The sequence below is a fragment of the Pan troglodytes genome, chromosome 21 (assembly GCF_028858775.2).
Source record: "Pan troglodytes isolate AG18354 chromosome 21, NHGRI_mPanTro3-v2.0_pri, whole genome shotgun sequence".
Classification (NCBI taxonomy): Eukaryota; Metazoa; Chordata; class Mammalia; order Primates; family Hominidae; genus Pan; species Pan troglodytes.
This window is the reverse complement of record NC_072419.2, coordinates 52,079,693-52,094,822: the sequence shown is the minus strand read 5'-3', so window position 1 is coordinate 52,094,822 and position 15,130 is coordinate 52,079,693. Positions and strand designations below refer to the sequence as shown.

Here is a 15,130-nt window from a genome sequence, read left to right as displayed (position 1 = left end):
ATTTACCATGGTCTCTCTGTGAGGGAGACCCCACAGACAGGTCCAATCCCACAGATGAAGAAATGGCTCAGAGAGGCACTGCTACCGGCCCAAGGTCACACAACTCGCAGAGGCTGGCCTTGGATCTTGGGTTTTGGACTTCAAGGCTTGTACTCTCCCCATTTTACCATGCTGCCTCACCCTTTACTACTCTGATCGTCCTTACCATCTTGGAGCCAGTGTGCTTCCTCGGTGGGGGGGACTCCAAGGCGGTGGAACAGGGCAGGCCTTCCTCACAAGAATCTAGGACGTCAAGGCCTGCCACCTGCTTGGAGGCTTAAATTTCTCTGCAAGGGCCCTTGGCTAAATTAGGTAATGGGTTCAGACTGTGGGAGGGGTGGGGCTCGCTGACCCCAGGATCTGATTGGGCAGGGTCTCCAGTGCTGGGGAGCAGGGAGGTGGGAGGGGAGGGTGCCCCTACAAATCCCGGGGGCTAGAGCAGGCCAGGTCATCTTTGGGTGGTGGAGTGCAAAGGAGGCGACCTGCAACAGAGGAGTCCCGGTCACCAGCAACCATGGTAAGGACAAGAGGGGACTTTGTGCCTTTACTCACGGGAGCACTCTGGACCTCTTTCAGGCCAGGCCTGGGTGCTCTGTGGGGCAGTAACTTGGATGTTTGAGGTTGGAGCATGGAGGTTCCTGGAACCCAGGTGTCTTGGAGGAAGGCCTTTGACTTTTCTTGAAAGGGGAGGGTTGGGATATTCCAGAGATTGATCCTCAAGGCTTGCTGACTGCCTACTCACTTCTGGAAACTTCCAGCAGTGTCATTCATAGACCTGTGAAGAGCTCTTAGCTTGTTTCCTTCACACAGTGGGGACTCTGAGGGGTCAGAGTGAGTCACCCAGCAGGCCAGTGGCAGGGGTGAGCCAGAAGCCTGGCCAAACCCTCCTATCATCATGGAGAGAAGAAAGCCTCCTCCAGAAGACGGGAGGCCGGCAGGGCGTGGGGCCTGCTCAGATGCAGGGCTCTGGGAGCCCTGAGGATGATGGGAAGGGGCAGAAGATGACAGACCAGAGTTAGAGAGACTCCGCTCTCCTAGAGAGGGCTTCTGATTTGGAGCTGTTGTTTTGGTCTGAGATCCCCCTCCCCACTTCACATCAAGGAGTAACTAGATCCCAGAGGCCAGCTGCTGTTGCCCATGCCTGACTAAAAATAGCCTGCCCTCCTGGCACAGGGAAAGAGGAGGAGAGGAAGGAGGGGGAGAAGGAGGAGCACTGGTGGCCAGCCGGCTGAAGAGCTCCTTGGAAGCCTCACCCCGTCCTCACTGCCAGCCTCAATCCAAAGCCTCTGACCCAGATGGCCTGGCTTGGATATGACATGGAAACCCCTGCAGAAATCTCACTTTCATGTCAAGGCCTCCATCACATTCGGCCCCCCATGAGGGGCCTTTTCTCCAATGACTGAATCCTAAGAAGGAAGCTGACGGCCTCCGACTCTGCCAGTTCTCTGAGGGGCGGGATGATGTGTCTTTTGTCTCTTCTTTGTGGTTCCAGTGCCTGATCTGTGGCCTGACATGCAGCAAGTACTCAATAACTTTGTGTTGCATTATTATTTATTTGAGAACAAACATTTTATTGAGCAACTATTAAAGTACCGGGCACCATTAGGAGCTGCAGAAAACTGGAAAATAGTGCTGGAATGGTGCTAGCCCTTTACAAAGCCCTTTCACACCCCTGATATCTCATCCCTGAAAAGCTACAGAGAAAAGATGAAGGCACGCTAAGTGACGTGCCTAAGGTCACTGGGCGGGGGGGGGTTCCCGACTTGGCCTTCAATTGACAAGTGAGAAGGCCTTGGGCTTAATTTGTTGTCTCCTCTCTTTTGCTCAAAACTGGGGTCACAGGCTGCGCGCAGTGGCTCACCCCTGTAATCCCATCACTTTGGGAAGCTGAGGCAGGCAGACTGCCTAAGGTAGGGGGTTCGAGACCAGCCTGACCAACATGGAGAAACCTCATCTCTACTAAAAATACAAAATTAGCCGGACGTTGTGGTGCATGCCTGTAATCCCAGCTACTCAGGAGGCTGAGGGAGAAGAATCGCTTGAACCCCGGAGGTGGGGGTTGCGGTTGTGGCGAGCTGAGATCGTGCCATTACACTGCAGCCTAGGCAACAAGAGCAAAACTCCGTCTCAAAACAAAACAAAACAAAACAAACAAACAAAACTGGGGTCAGGCCGGGCATGGTGGCTCACGCCTGTAATCCCAGCACTTTGGGAAGCCGAGGTGGGCGGATCACCTGAGGTGAGGAGTTCAAGACCAGCCTGGCCAACATGGTAAAACCTCGTCTCTACTAAAAATACAAAAATTAGCTGGGCGTGTTGGCACATGCCTGTAATCCCAGCTACTCGAGAGGCTGAGGGAGGAGAATCGCTTGAACCCAGGAGGTGGAGGTTGCAGTGAGCCGAGATCACGCCATTGCACTCCAGCCTGGGCGACAGGGCAAGACTCTGTCACAAAAACAAAAAACAAAAACAAAAACTGGGGTCAGAAGCTGGGCACAGTGGCTCAAGCCTGTAATCCTAGCACTTTGGGAGGCCGAGGTGGCAGGATCACTTTAGCCCAGGAGTTCAAAACCAGCCTGGGTAATATAGTGGGACCCCATCTCTACAAAAAATTTTAAAAATTAGGCGTGGTGTACGCTATAGTCCCAGCTACTCAGGAGGCTGAAGTGGGACGATTGCTTGAGCCCAGGAGGTTGAGGCTGCAGTGAGCTATGATCACACTACTGCACTCCAGCCTGTGTGACAGAGCGAGACAAAACAAAACTGTGATTGGGTGCTGTGCGGGCACACAATTATGTGACAAGTTTGAAGTTGTTCTTCTGGACAACCAAGGGCGCTGACAGAGTGGGGGTTGGGAAGAATGGCTTTGAGGTGAGGAACTGCTCTGGGGCTGCCTCTTCAGCTCAGACTTTCTCTGTGTCTCCTGCAGACGGACCAGCAGGCTGAGGCCAGGTCCTACCTCAGCGAAGAGATGATCGCTGGTGAGTGAGGCGCGGCAGGCTGGGGGCTGGGTGGATGTATGCTGGGGACATGTTGGCCTCTAGGCAGGGTGGGGGTTGGGGGGGGTAGGTGTGAGGCTGACAGTCCAGCAGGCCTCACCTCTGCCCTCTGCCCTCCCTCGCAGAGTTCAAGGCTGCCTTTGACATGTTTGATGCTGATGGTGGTGGGGACATCAGCGTCAAGGAGTTGGGCACGGTGATGAGGATGCTGGGCCAGACACCCACCAAGGAGGAGCTGGACGCCATCATCGAGGAGGTGGATGAGGACGGTGAGCGGGTGTCCCTCGGAGGCAGGGGATGGTGGGGAGAGGCGGCAGCGGCTGGGCTCAGGCTCAGTCCGCCACCTGCTGCCCGCAGGCAGCGGCACCATCGACTTCGAGGAGTTCTTGGTCATGATGGTGCGCCAGATGAAAGAGGACGCGAAAGGGAAGAGCGAGGAGGAGCTGGCCGAGTGCTTCCGCATCTTCGACAGGTGCGCTGGGGGCCCGGGAGCCGAGGGAGGGGCTTAGCAGTCAGAACCCGGCCGGCAGCGCTGGAAGCTTCCCCGTGTTGGGAGTGCGGAAGCGGGGCGTCGAGTGTGGTGGCCAGGGCAGCTCGCCCCGGCCCTGAGCCCTGCCCTGTCCCTCGGACCTGAAGGAATGCAGACGGCTACATCGACCCGGAGGAGCTGGCTGAGATTTTCAGGGCCTCCGGGGAGCACGTGACGGACGAGGAGATCGAATCTCTGATGAAAGACGGCGACAAGAACAACGACGGCCGCATTGACTTCGACGGTGAGGGCCAACGGGAGCTTGGGAAGAGCGGGTGGGAGCCCCAGAGGACGGCGGGCACTGGTGCCTGGCTCCGGTGCAGTGTCCTTGGCCTTGTGGGCTGGGCTGGGCGTAACTTCACCAAGTTCCCCCATAGTCTCCTGGGGGCAGGTATAGAAGCGCTCCACGACTCTGTGCAGTTTATCAATTAATGACCAGGCAGGGGGGCGTGGTGGCTCAGGACTGTAAAATCCTAGAACTTTGGGAGGATGAGGTGGGAGGATTGCTTGAGGCCAAGAGTTCGAGACCAGCCTGGGCAACATAGTGAGACCCTGTCTTTACAAAAAATAAAATAAAATAAAAAGGCAGGTGTGGTGGCACACCTGTGGTCCCAGTTGCTCCGGGGGCTGAGGTAAGAGAATCGCTTGAGCCTAGGAGATCAAGGCTGCAATGAGTTATGATTGTGCCACTGCACTCTAGCCTGGGTGACAGACCTTGGCGACCTTGGCAACAGAGTGAGACTCTGTCTCAACAAAAACAAGAACAAAAAGTCATCCCCTCTGTGTGGCTGGAGCCCTGGCCTGGCCTCTGCGTCCCCAGTGGGACCCCTGACCCTCTCCCTCTCCTTTCCCTCAGAGTTCCTGAAGATGATGGAGGGCGTGCAGTAAGGAGTGGACAGTCGCCTCTACCAAGATCGCTGTCCCTAGGGTGTGGGAGACTCCGCCCTGCCGGGTCCCCACCAGGGAGGCGCGGCCCCTTGTGGGTCTTTGTCTGGAAGGAATAAAAGCAAATGTTCCAAAACTCGTGGCCTGAATGAGGGGAGAGCCGAGGACAGCAGGTCGCAAGGGCTGTGGTCCAGGGCGCCATCCCGGCTGGCACCACCCGGAGCACCCTTGGGGATCCCCGGGAGAGGCTGTCTGAGCGGCGGGATGTGGAAGGGAGCTGGGCCCTGGAGCCCGAGGCGGCGGCTGCGAGTGCTCGATGGCGCTGACTCGCTCTGCAGGTTTGCAGCCGGCTCCTGACAGCTGGCGCTGGGCGTGCACAGCTTGGCGGACAGGCAGTGGTGGCTCCAGGAGGCTGCAGGGGCTTGGAGTTGAGTCAGGGTGAGCCGGCGGACTGCGGAGGGGTCCTGAGACGGCAGGTAGGGTGAGGGGGTGGGAGAGGCTAGAACCCTGGGGAGCCGGGAAGCTCCCTCACTTCCCCACCATCCTTTTCTGGAACGTTTGCGTCTTAGATGTTGTCGTAGCTGCCACCTTCTGCAGGCTCCCTAGCTGGGGAGAGGGGAAGTAGGTGCCCATCCATGCCAGGCAGCATTGTTTCTGCTCGACCTTTTACTTCTTCTGTTCTTCCAAGTGCTTACTCCTCAAATCGTACTGGTGGTTGTAGGGGAGGGTGGAGGCACCCACTAAGGAGATTCTGATCTCATCATTTGACCCCAGATCCCTGCCTCCACCCGGTCTCTGCCAGTGCGCTCTACAGAGGGCCATCAGCAGCAGCGAGCTAAAATATCTGACTTGGCCACTGCCCTGTTGAAAGTAGTTCAAGGCTCCTCACTGCTTCTACAATGAGATCCAAATTCCTTCCCTCCCTCCCTCCCTCCCTCTCTTTCTTCCCATAGTCCTCACAGGGCTGCAGCCACACTGGGCAATGTATTCCTGATATGGACCTGGGGTGCATTTTCAAGCCCTTGGTACTTTGCACATGCTGTTTGCCCTCCCTGGAATGCCCTTGTCCTTCTTATAAGCTGGCAGATTCTTCAACCTACAAGACCCAGCTCAACTACCATCTCCTCCCTTGAACCTTGCCCTCACTGGCTATTTGCTGCCATAGCGATTCGTATACAACAGGTATCAGATCGCAGCTAATTAAGTGTAGGGGTAGTTTAGCTTTAGAGACAGAATGCTTGTGTGTGAGTGCTCACTGCCTGTGACAAGCTAAACCACTCTGTGCCACAGTTTCCTCATCTGTAAAATGGGGATAATGATAGTACACACGGGGTTGTGAGAAAGTTAGTGTGTGCAAAGTGCTTACAGCAGTGCCTGGCACATAGCAAGCATTTTTTTTTTAACAGAGTTTCGCTCTTGTCATCCAGGCTGGAGTGCAGTGGTGCGATCTCAGCTCACTGCAACCTCCGCCTCCTGGGTTCGAGCAATTCTTCTGCCTCAGCCTCCTGAGTAGCTGGGATTACCGGTGTCCACCACCATGCCTGGCTAATTTTTGTATTTTTAGTAGAGACCAGGTTTCGCCATGTTGGCCAGGCTGGTCTTGAACTCATGATCTCAGGTGATCCGCCTGCCTCGGCCTCCCAAAGTGCTGGGATTACAGGCATGAGCCACCACATCTGGCCTTCTGTTTTGTTTTTTAAATGAGACGGGGTCTCGCTCTGTTGCCCAGGCTGGAGTGCAGTAGGTGATCACAGCTCACTGTAGCCTTGACCTCCCGGGCTCAAGCGATCCTCCTGTCTCAGCCTCCCGAGTAGCTGGGACTATAAATGGGTGACCCCTCCCCACTAGTTTTTGTTATTTTTAGCAGAGATGGGGTCTCACTATGTTGCTCAGGGTGGTCTCAAACTCTTGAGCTCAAAGAATCCTCTCACCTTGGCCTCCCAAAGTGTAGGGATTATAGGCATGAGCCACCGTGCCCAGCCTCTATTGTCACCTTACTCATTGCTTTAGTTCTTCCTCTCCATCTGTCTTTTTCTCTTCCTCTCTTGTCCTATTCATGTTTTTCTGTTTTTATTTCCAGCCAGGATCAGTGCTGGGGTTTGGTAATCATTACTATTTACTGAGTGCCCACTGTATACTGTGTCTTACAGACATTGTCTCATTCACTCACATAACATCCCTAGAGGCAGATGTTGTTATCTCCATTTTACAGTTGGAAAACTAAGGCCTAGGGAGGTGAAGTACACAGGCACCCAGATAATAACCTAGGTAGTATCGCCATGTGCTATGTGGTGTGCACGGGAGCAAGGCTCTTAATTCTGATGCCATCTACCTGTTATTGGTTCTACCTGGATGTCTTTTTTTTTTTTGAAATATATACATATTTTAAAATAGAGATGGAGGCTGGGTGCTGTGGCTCATGCCTGTAATCCCAGCACTTTGGAAGCCGAGGCAGGCGGATCACTTGAGGCCAGGAGTTTGAGACCAGCCTGGCCAACATGGAAAAACCCCGTCTGTACTAAGAATGTAAAAATTAGCCAGACACATGCCTGTAATCTTAGCTACTTGGGAGGCTGAGGCAGGAGAATCGCTGGAACCCAAGAGGTGGAAGTTGCAGTGAGCCAAGATCGCGCCACTGCACTCCAGCTTGGGTGACAGAGTGAGACTCGGTCTTAAAAAATAACATAAGCCAGGCGTGGTGGCTCATGCCTGTAAACTTAGCACTTTGGGAGGCCAAAGCGGGTGGATCACCTGAGGTCGGGAGTTTGAGACCAGCCTGACCAACATGGAGAAACCCCGTCTCTACCAAAAATACAAAATTAGCCAGGTGTGGTGGCACATGCCTGTAATTCCAGCTACTCGGGAGGCTGAGGCAGGAGAATCGCTTGAACGCGGGAGCCAGAGGTTGCAGTGAGCAGAGATCGTAGCATTGCACTCTAGCCTGGGCAACAAGAGTGAAACTCCGTCTCAAAAAATAAATTAAAAAAAAAAAATCTGATCACGTCACTGCCCTGCTCAAGGCTTCATTAGCTGGCTGTTGCCTCAAGATAAAGTCCAAGTTTTTTTTTTTTTTTTTAAGGACTGAATCTCCCTATCACACAGGCTGAAGTGCAGTGGCACAATTATAGCTCACTGCAGCCTCGAACTCCTAGGTGCAAGTGATCCTCCCTTCTCAGCCCCTAGTTATTTTATTTTTTGTAGAGATGGAGTCTCACTTTGTTACCGAGGCTAGCCCAAGTACCTTAATATGGCCTTCCAGCCTATCATGACCTGACATCTATGCGACTTCCCCATCCTGTATTCTTTTTTTTTTTTTGAGACAGAGTTTTGTGCTTGTCAGCCAGGCTGGAGAGCAGTGGCGTGATCTCGGCTCACTGCAACCCCCGCCTCCCGAGTTCAAGCGATTCTCCTACCTCAGCCTCCTGAGTAGTTGAGACTACAGGTGCCTGCCACCATGCCCGGCTAATTTTTATATTTTTAGTAGAGATGGGGTTTCATCATGTTGGTCAGGGTGGTCTTGAATTCCTGAGCTCAGGTGATCTGCCCGCCTTAGCCTTGCAAAGTGCTGGGATTATAAGCGTGAGCCACCACGCCCAGCTCTGTATTCCTCTCCTTACATACTCCTGAACTTCTTGCTATCCAAGGAATGTGCATCTCCCTCAGGGCTCAACTTCCTTCTCCAAAAACCTTTCCCTGACCCTCCTATTCTATTGGGTGCTCCACCTGTGAAGTTACATAGCAATATGTGAGTTCACCACCCAACATTTATTCAGTGCTTACTATGTGCCAGGCATTGTTCTAAGGTCCTTCCACTGTCTTATGAGGTAGGTACCAGTATTTTCATTTTACGGAGAGGTTAAATGTAACTGCCTGCATGTTTACGGGCAACATGGAGGTGGAGCCAGGATCCTGAAACAGTTCTGCTTACCTGGTCTGAGCTTTTCTTTTTCTTTTTTCTTTTTTTTTTTTTTTGAGATGGAGTCTTGCTCTTGTTGCCTAGACTGGAGTGCAATGGACGATCTCGGCTCACTGCAATCTCCGCCTCCCAGGTTCAAGCGATTCTCCTGCCTCAGCCTCCCGAGTAGCTGGGATTACAGGCACTCGCCACCATGCCTGGCCAATTTTTTGTATTTTTAGTAGAAACGGGGTTTCACTATGTTGGTCAGGCTGGTCTCAAACTCCTGACCTCAGGTGATCCACCCGCTTTGGCCTCCCAAAGTGCTGGGATTACAGGCATGAGCCACCGTGCCCAGACTGGTCTGAGCTTAATCACTGGGCTGTATGGCACTTATTCCGCAGTCCCCGCTGTTGATGGGCCTGTCTGTCCCCCAAATTCCAGCCTCTTTAAGGGCAGAGCTGTGTTATTTTCCCTGTTTTGTCCCCAGCCCCAAGCAGAGGGCCTTTATCTTGTAGGAATTCAATAAAATGGGAATCATAATAACCAGAAATTCAAATACTTCCTGACCAGGCTTCTTTCTGTTGCAAGTGCCAGAAATCTAAATCAAACGGACTTAAACCAAAAAGGGATTTGTTAGTTTATCGAACTGGGATGGCAAAGCATGAACTGGAGGCCAGAGTCTCAGTTAATGTCATCTCTCCAACTCCCAGCTGTTTGTCTCTATTTGGCTTTCTTCCGTCTGCAGCGGGCTCCCCCAGCAGCTGAGACTGACTCCCTTCTCTTTTAGCAACCCCATTAGTAAAATAACTTTACTCTCTCCCAGTGATTAATTCCAGACAACACCAGTTGAATCTGAACTACAGTTTAGACCTGTGACTGGCCCAAGGCAGGCCGTGTGGCCATCTAAGGTACCAAACACCGTGACCAAGGACCACATGGCAGATGAAAACACATCCACCACAGTTAGCATTCGAAACATTTCTTTTAGAGATAAGGTCTTACTCTGCTGCCTAGGCTGGAGTGATAAGCTTACTATAACCTTGAATTTCTGGCCCCAAGTGATCCTCCCACCTTGGCCTCCCAAGATGTTGAGATTGCTGATATGAACCACCAGGCCCGGCCAAGATTTATTTATTTTTCTTTTAAAATTTATTATTTGAGATGGGGATCTCACTGTGTTGCCCAGACTGGTCTTGAATTCATAAGTTCAAGCAATCAATCCTCCTGCCTCCGCCTCCCAGAGTGCTAGGATTACAGGGAGTGAGCCACCACACCCGGCCCTGGCCAGCATATATTGACTAATTTAGTGCCAGGTTCTGAGCTCTGGTTTTCTCCAGTATCCGCTAACCTAGTGATTTTCAACCTTGGGAGACCTTCAGAACCTGGAGGGCAGTTTGGGGTCAAGAATTTGCCTAACAAGTTCCGGGTGATCCTGCTGCTGCTGGAAGGACCACATTCTAAGAACATTGCTCTAAATTTTGTTCTTAAGCAGACCGCAGCAATGACATCACTTGGAAACTATTTAGAAACCAAAATAAATAAACAGACTGGATCTTAGGCTCCACTTCACACCTACAGAAAACATTTTAATTTAACAAGATCCCAAGTGTATTTGTATGAATGTTAGATTAAGAAAAAACCCAAGAGGAGAGACCTAAGAGCACAATTATAGACATGAAGGGACCCAACTTCCAATCCCAAACCCCTCCCGCTTCAGGCTTGCACAACCAACCAGCTGCTAACAGACCTGAAGGAGTTGGGTGCAAGGTTGGAGCACATCTGGATGCTGCTTATCTACCTTGGAGATCTTCCTGAAGGGCTTTGTGGGGGCCCTATCACTTCAACCTACTCTTCCACCTGCCGACCCTTGTGGGGACCCAGCTGGTCAGCAGGGGTGTTTCCTCCTAGGGGCTCAAAGACTGGAGCCTTCATCAGGCCAGGGGAAAGAGGCAGCCCAAGGGGCTGGGGGCTCCCTGGGGGATGTGCAGCAGGAGGCGACTGTGCCCCCTTGGAGGTGGAGCTCCACAGGGGACCTGGGCTAGAGCCTGGAGACCAGAGCTCAGACCTGAGTCCTGCCAGGGAAGGGGCTTTTTTCCTGGCTGTCTCCCCAGGCCCTGGACCTGCTTAGGGTGACCTAAGCATTCTTCTTCAGGACAGAACATGGGTGGCTGTGTGTTGGGATCCCCCCCCCCCCGCCAACACACACGCTTGTTCCTTCTACAGCTATAGGAGTATGTTTCAGCCTAAGGTCTGGCTCAGCCTCATCTGCAACACAGCTGAGGGAGCTCCAACATTCACTAACATTGCTGGTACACATCACCGACTCCATAGACAGGAGGCATTATTGTGACACTCATTTTATAGATGAAGAAACAGATGCAGAGTCATAAAATAAGGTACAAGGGAATAAATCTTTGTCACCCCACTGCTTGGCCCCACATCCTTAAGTTCCACCTCTGCCTACCCTGAATACCTCCAACCCTAGTGAAATTACAACGCAACAACTTGTCTAAAAAAGGACAAAAATGCATTTATTTAATATACAAGGGCTCAACCGAGGCTTAATTTAAAAGACAAAAACAAAACAAAAATACCACAGCTCAAGATAAAGAGTCCTATACAGAAATCACAAAAAGGACAGACCATCTAAGGAAAAATTAAAAAGACGACACAAGGACAGGCTGGGCAGCCTGGGTCAGGGCTCCTGGCTGGTGACCTGCTTTGAGTAGGTTTCTTGCAGGTACTTCTTAAAAGCTGGAAGAGAACAGGCAGGTCTCAGTGAGTGATGGAGACAGGATGAGTTAATCTTTACTATTTATTATTTTTGAGATGGAGTCTCACTCTGTTGACCAAGCTGGAGTGCAATAGCATGATGTCTGCTCACTGCAACCTCTGCTTCCTAGATTCAAGTGATTCTCTTGCCTCAGCCTGCTGAGTAGCTGGGACTACAGGTGCCTACCACCATACCCGGTTAATTTTTTTTGTATTTAGTAGAGACGGGGTTTCACCATGTTGGCCAGGCTGGTCTCAAACTCCTGACCTCATGTGATCCACCCACCTCGGCCTCCCCAAGTGCTAGGATTACAGGCATGAGCCACTGTGCCTGGCCCAGGATGAATTAAGGTGGGCAAGAGGCAGCTGGACCAGGGATGCAAAGGTCGGAGGAGGTGGAGGAGGGGCTGGTTTCCCAGCCCGGCATTCTCCCTGCACTGCCCATCTAGGCAGCTCTCCTGGAAGGGCTTGCTTCCAGTGAGACTGGAGGGCACAGGCAAGGCACTCTACTGAATTCCTGGCCTCAAGCTATCCTCCTGCCTTGGTCTCACCAATAATTTCCCAAAATTATTTATCGCCAAACATTTTTATTCTGCTATAAAACAATTGCTATTTTATAGCAAATAGGAGCACTGGGGCAGAAACAGAAGTGGGTTGCTGCCAACACTCCACCCTGCCCCAACCAACCCGGTCCCAAGTCACTGGGCTCCTTTTGTTTGAGGGAGCCTTTGAAGGTTGGGGGAGGGATCACCCTGGGCTCAAGGACTGAGGACTCACCTGTGGGGTTTTTCCAGAGCTCGGCAGCATGCGTGTTCAAGGGACTATCAATGTTGGGTTCTGTGGGTGGAGAGAAAGCGAAGGTCAAGGGGGTAGAAGAGGCTGACCCCAGGGAGTCCTGACAGGTTCCCAAGTTGCATGGAGGGGAGGGGTGGTCTCTAAAGTCACCTCCTAGAAGGCTCTGGATGGAGAGCAGAATGGTCCTGACGTCATACAGGGCAGACCACTTTTCCTTCAGGATGTCCAGGCATATGTTACCCTGGGTGTCCACGTTGGGGTGATAGCAGGGCGTGAGGAACTTCACTGTGGGCGCATTGTAAGGGTAGCCACTGGGGAACTCTAGCGAGAGCTTATACCTCAGGTCTTCATATACCTGGCATTTGGAGAAACAGTTGCAGAGTAAGCTCCAGCAGCAGCCTCATGTCCCAACCCAAGCCCCACACAAGGGGCTTGCTAGAATCTTGAGTTTCTCTGGGACCGGACAGTAGACAAACTGTTGAGCTGGTTCTGATGCTCCCCACTGCCTTTTTAAAGTTTTTTTAGTTTAGTTTTTATTTTAGAGACAGGGTTTCACCATGTTGCCCAGGCCAGTCTCAAACTCCTGGGCGCATGTGATCTGCCTGCCTCAGCCTCCCAAAGTGCTGAGATTACAGGTGTGAGCCACTATGCCTAGCCTGATGCTTTCCTCTTATCTGGTGGAGACATCAGTGACTCTTTGGTCTAAGGATTGTAAATTGGCATCCTGTGCTTTAGTTCAATTAGAATATTAGTTGCTAATACGTAAAAATTAGATTTGGCACAGATTTGGACTTCTGACTCATCTTAAACCTGATCTGCAGCAATGGGAAGCTGCCTTCTTGAGATCTGGCCCTATTGGCCAAAGTCCTCACTTCATCCATTTCCTTGCTGTCTGTCCCCCCATGTAAACATCTAAGATAGGCAGCCCTGCTTTAAACCCACCCTTTATTGCACAGAGGGAAAGAACAAGGCCACATGGCTCAGAGAATGTGAACAGTCACAGGAGGAGTGTCTTGCTCCGCCAAAGGCTTGAAGCAGAGCTCGCACTTGGATCTCACTTCCCACCTTTCCCCAGACTCACTCACCCATCCCAGCCCTACACTTACTGTTCCAGCTGCTCCATGGATGGTCCCTACCCATTTGAAAAGGTTGTCTGATTCAGGGAAGGCAGAAATCCCTTTATCGCCAGACATCTGGGGAGAAAACACATTTGTTGGAATGTGGAGTACACTTTTGGGCATAGCAAAGGTCAGTGGGTGAGCTTTCCCCTTAATTTTATATATATATATATATATATATATATATGTATATATATATACATATACACACACATATATATGATACACACACACACATATATATGTGTATATATATGAGATATAGATGGGGTTATGCCATCTCTACTAAAAAATATATATTTACATATATATATATAGAGAGAGAGAGAGAGAGAGATTGAGAGAGAGAGATAGACAGAGACAGACACACACACACACTCTGTCGCCCAGGCTAGAGTGCAGTGGTGCGCTCGGCTCACCGCAACCTCTGTCTCCACGGTTCAAATGATTCTTGTGCCTCAGCCTCCTGAGTAGCTGAAATTACAGGCATGCACCACCATGCCTGGATAATTTTTGTATTTTTAGTAGAGACAGGGTTTTGCAATGTTGGCCAGGCTGGTCTCGAACTCCTGACCTCAAGTGATCCGCCCACCTTAGCCCCCCAAAGTGTTGGGATTATAAGGCGTGAGCTACCGCGCCCAGCCTCCCCTTAATCTCATCACTCTGATCCAAAATAAAGCAACCAAATTCATAGGCTAGAAATACCAAGAAGGGCGGGGAGTTGGGTGTGGGTAAAGCTTGGTTGGGGCTAGGAAGTAGGGACACACTGGATAGGGAGGGTCTTGTATGACTTCAGAGAAGTGTTCTAGAGATAACTTCGTGTGGGGGGATGGAATTGGGAGGAGGGACTGCTGGAAGAAATGGTGTAGGTGGGGCGTATGAACTTCTTTCCCAGGAGGGAGCAAATTACATTACCCCTATGTCTAGCAAAAAAGCTGACGGAAGAAAGGAGGCTACTGAAAATTGGATGGAAGGCTGGGGTTCTGGGCACTTAATCACTCACCATGAGGGTCATCAGCTCCTGCTGTAGCCTGAAAAAAGAGTATTCGGGGTTACCTGGGAGTCTGGATGGGCCAGGCCTCCAGACGGTGCATCTTCTCCCACCTGAATCTCAGGGGGAGCCGTCATGGAGGCTCCCCACATCACCAAGGTCAGGCTCAGCTCAGGGTACACTCACCAGATCCACAGGACGATCCTAGCGAGTCCTCACCCTCCCTAATTCCAGACTCCCTCGGGATGATTCTGGCATGTTCTTAATTCCCCAGGCTTTAGCATCTCTTCCTTGCCCGACTCAACTTCTCCCTTCCCCTGTCTCGGCCAAGTCACGAGGGTCCTTGAGCGTCTTCATCTAGGCCCACCAGGGAAGGAGTCTGGCAGCGCCCCTACCCTCCCATTCTCCTTCGGGAGAGTCTCAAAGAACGGTCTGAGCTCCTGGCCTGTCCCCCATCTCTCGAATCTCATCCGCGCAAGGAGGTGAGAGTCCCGGAAGTCTCCGCCCTCGACACCCATAACCAGGGGAATGCCAGGCCCCGAGCTCCTGGTGTGTTCTCCTGCACCCGCAGATCTCCCGCTCCAGGAGGTGGCGGCGGGGGGTGGTCCTAGAAATCTTTGCTCTGGGTACCAATGCCTAGGGCATGGCAGGCCCGGCGAGTGGTAAGCCGCATCACTCACCTTTTGCCCACCGGACCCCGGGCGGCGCCCCCGCTCGGCTCAGCTCCTTTACGGGCGGCGGCAACGCTAGTGGCGGCTGGGTCGCGGTTTTGGGAAGCCATCCGGGCGGCGTTGGCAGAGAGACAGGAACTCGGAGAACACGACTGCAACTGCAGGACTGCGGGCCCGCCCGCCCGCGTTTGAATTGTAACCCTCTGGGGGCGTCGACCAATCAATGGCTCGCTTGGGTTTGATCCAGCCAATGGGACGCTCCGGAGCGCTCTATTGCTGCGCCACTGCTAGACCTACCCACTGGCGCACCGCTATTGGGCGGCAGGATCCCGCTTCTGACAACCGATTGGTAGACGATGCTGCCATTAACTAACGAATCCGTAGCGAATTGGTGGCCTTTGGAAAACGCTAACCATTAAAGGGCCAAGAAAAC

General features: G+C 52.1%; 2 protein-coding genes across 4 annotated transcripts; one reads left to right on the top strand and one right to left on the bottom strand.

The window, feature by feature from the left end:
* Positions 1 to 445: 445 nt before the first annotated feature.
* Positions 446 to 4,588, top strand: TNNC2 (troponin C2, fast skeletal type). The gene is made up of 6 exons (XM_001157246.5): positions 446 to 556; positions 2,969 to 3,020; positions 3,164 to 3,307; positions 3,396 to 3,510; positions 3,675 to 3,811; positions 4,424 to 4,588. Exons 1-6 carry the CDS (start codon positions 554 to 556, stop codon positions 4,453 to 4,455), a joined length of 483 nt encoding a protein of 160 aa, XP_001157246.1. The 5' UTR covers positions 446 to 553; the 3' UTR covers positions 4,456 to 4,588.
* Positions 4,589 to 10,855: 6,267 nt separating this feature from the next.
* UBE2C (ubiquitin conjugating enzyme E2 C) lies at positions 10,856 to 15,037 on the bottom strand. 3 transcript variants are annotated; one of them, XM_514682.8, is made up of 6 exons: positions 14,707 to 15,037; positions 14,039 to 14,066; positions 13,024 to 13,110; positions 12,068 to 12,272; positions 11,900 to 11,959; positions 10,856 to 11,104 (listed from the first exon to the last, which is right to left on the bottom strand). In XM_514682.8, the coding sequence occupies exons 1-6, from the start codon at positions 14,805 to 14,807 to the stop codon at positions 11,046 to 11,048; spliced, it is 540 nt and encodes a 179-aa protein (XP_514682.2). In that variant the 5' UTR covers positions 14,808 to 15,037; the 3' UTR covers positions 10,856 to 11,045. The 3 variants fall into 3 exon arrangements, with proteins under 3 accessions (XP_514682.2, XP_001156756.1, XP_001156993.1); XM_001156756.8 differs by lacking the exon at positions 12,068 to 12,272 and adding an exon at positions 12,273 to 12,423 and having other exon boundaries at positions 14,707 to 14,907; XM_001156993.7 differs by having other exon boundaries at positions 14,213 to 14,859.
* Positions 15,038 to 15,130: the final 93 nt, after the last annotated feature.

What these genes read in the sequence shown, in the direction of transcription:
- TNNC2 (XM_001157246.5), top strand. An exon ending in TGCTTCCGCATCTTCGACAG is followed by an intron (nt 3,511 to 3,674) that starts GTGCGCTGGGGG and finishes TCGGACCTGAAG; the next exon opens with GAATGCAGACGGCTACATCG. An exon ending in CGGCCGCATTGACTTCGACG is followed by an intron (nt 3,812 to 4,423) that starts GTGAGGGCCAAC and finishes CCTTTCCCTCAG; the next exon opens with AGTTCCTGAAGATGATGGAG.
- UBE2C (XM_514682.8), bottom strand. Translation starts at nt 14,807, where the DNA reads ATGGCTTCCCAAAACCGCGACCCAGCCGCCACTAGCGTTGCCGCCGCC. An exon ending in AGGAGCTGATGACCCTCATG is followed by an intron (nt 13,111 to 14,038) that starts GTGAGTGATTAA and finishes TTTTCTCCCCAG; the next exon opens with ATGTCTGGCGATAAAGGGAT. An exon ending in CATCCAGAGCCTTCTAGGAG is followed by an intron (nt 11,960 to 12,067) that starts GTGACTTTAGAG and finishes CTCCACCCACAG; the next exon opens with AACCCAACATTGATAGTCCC.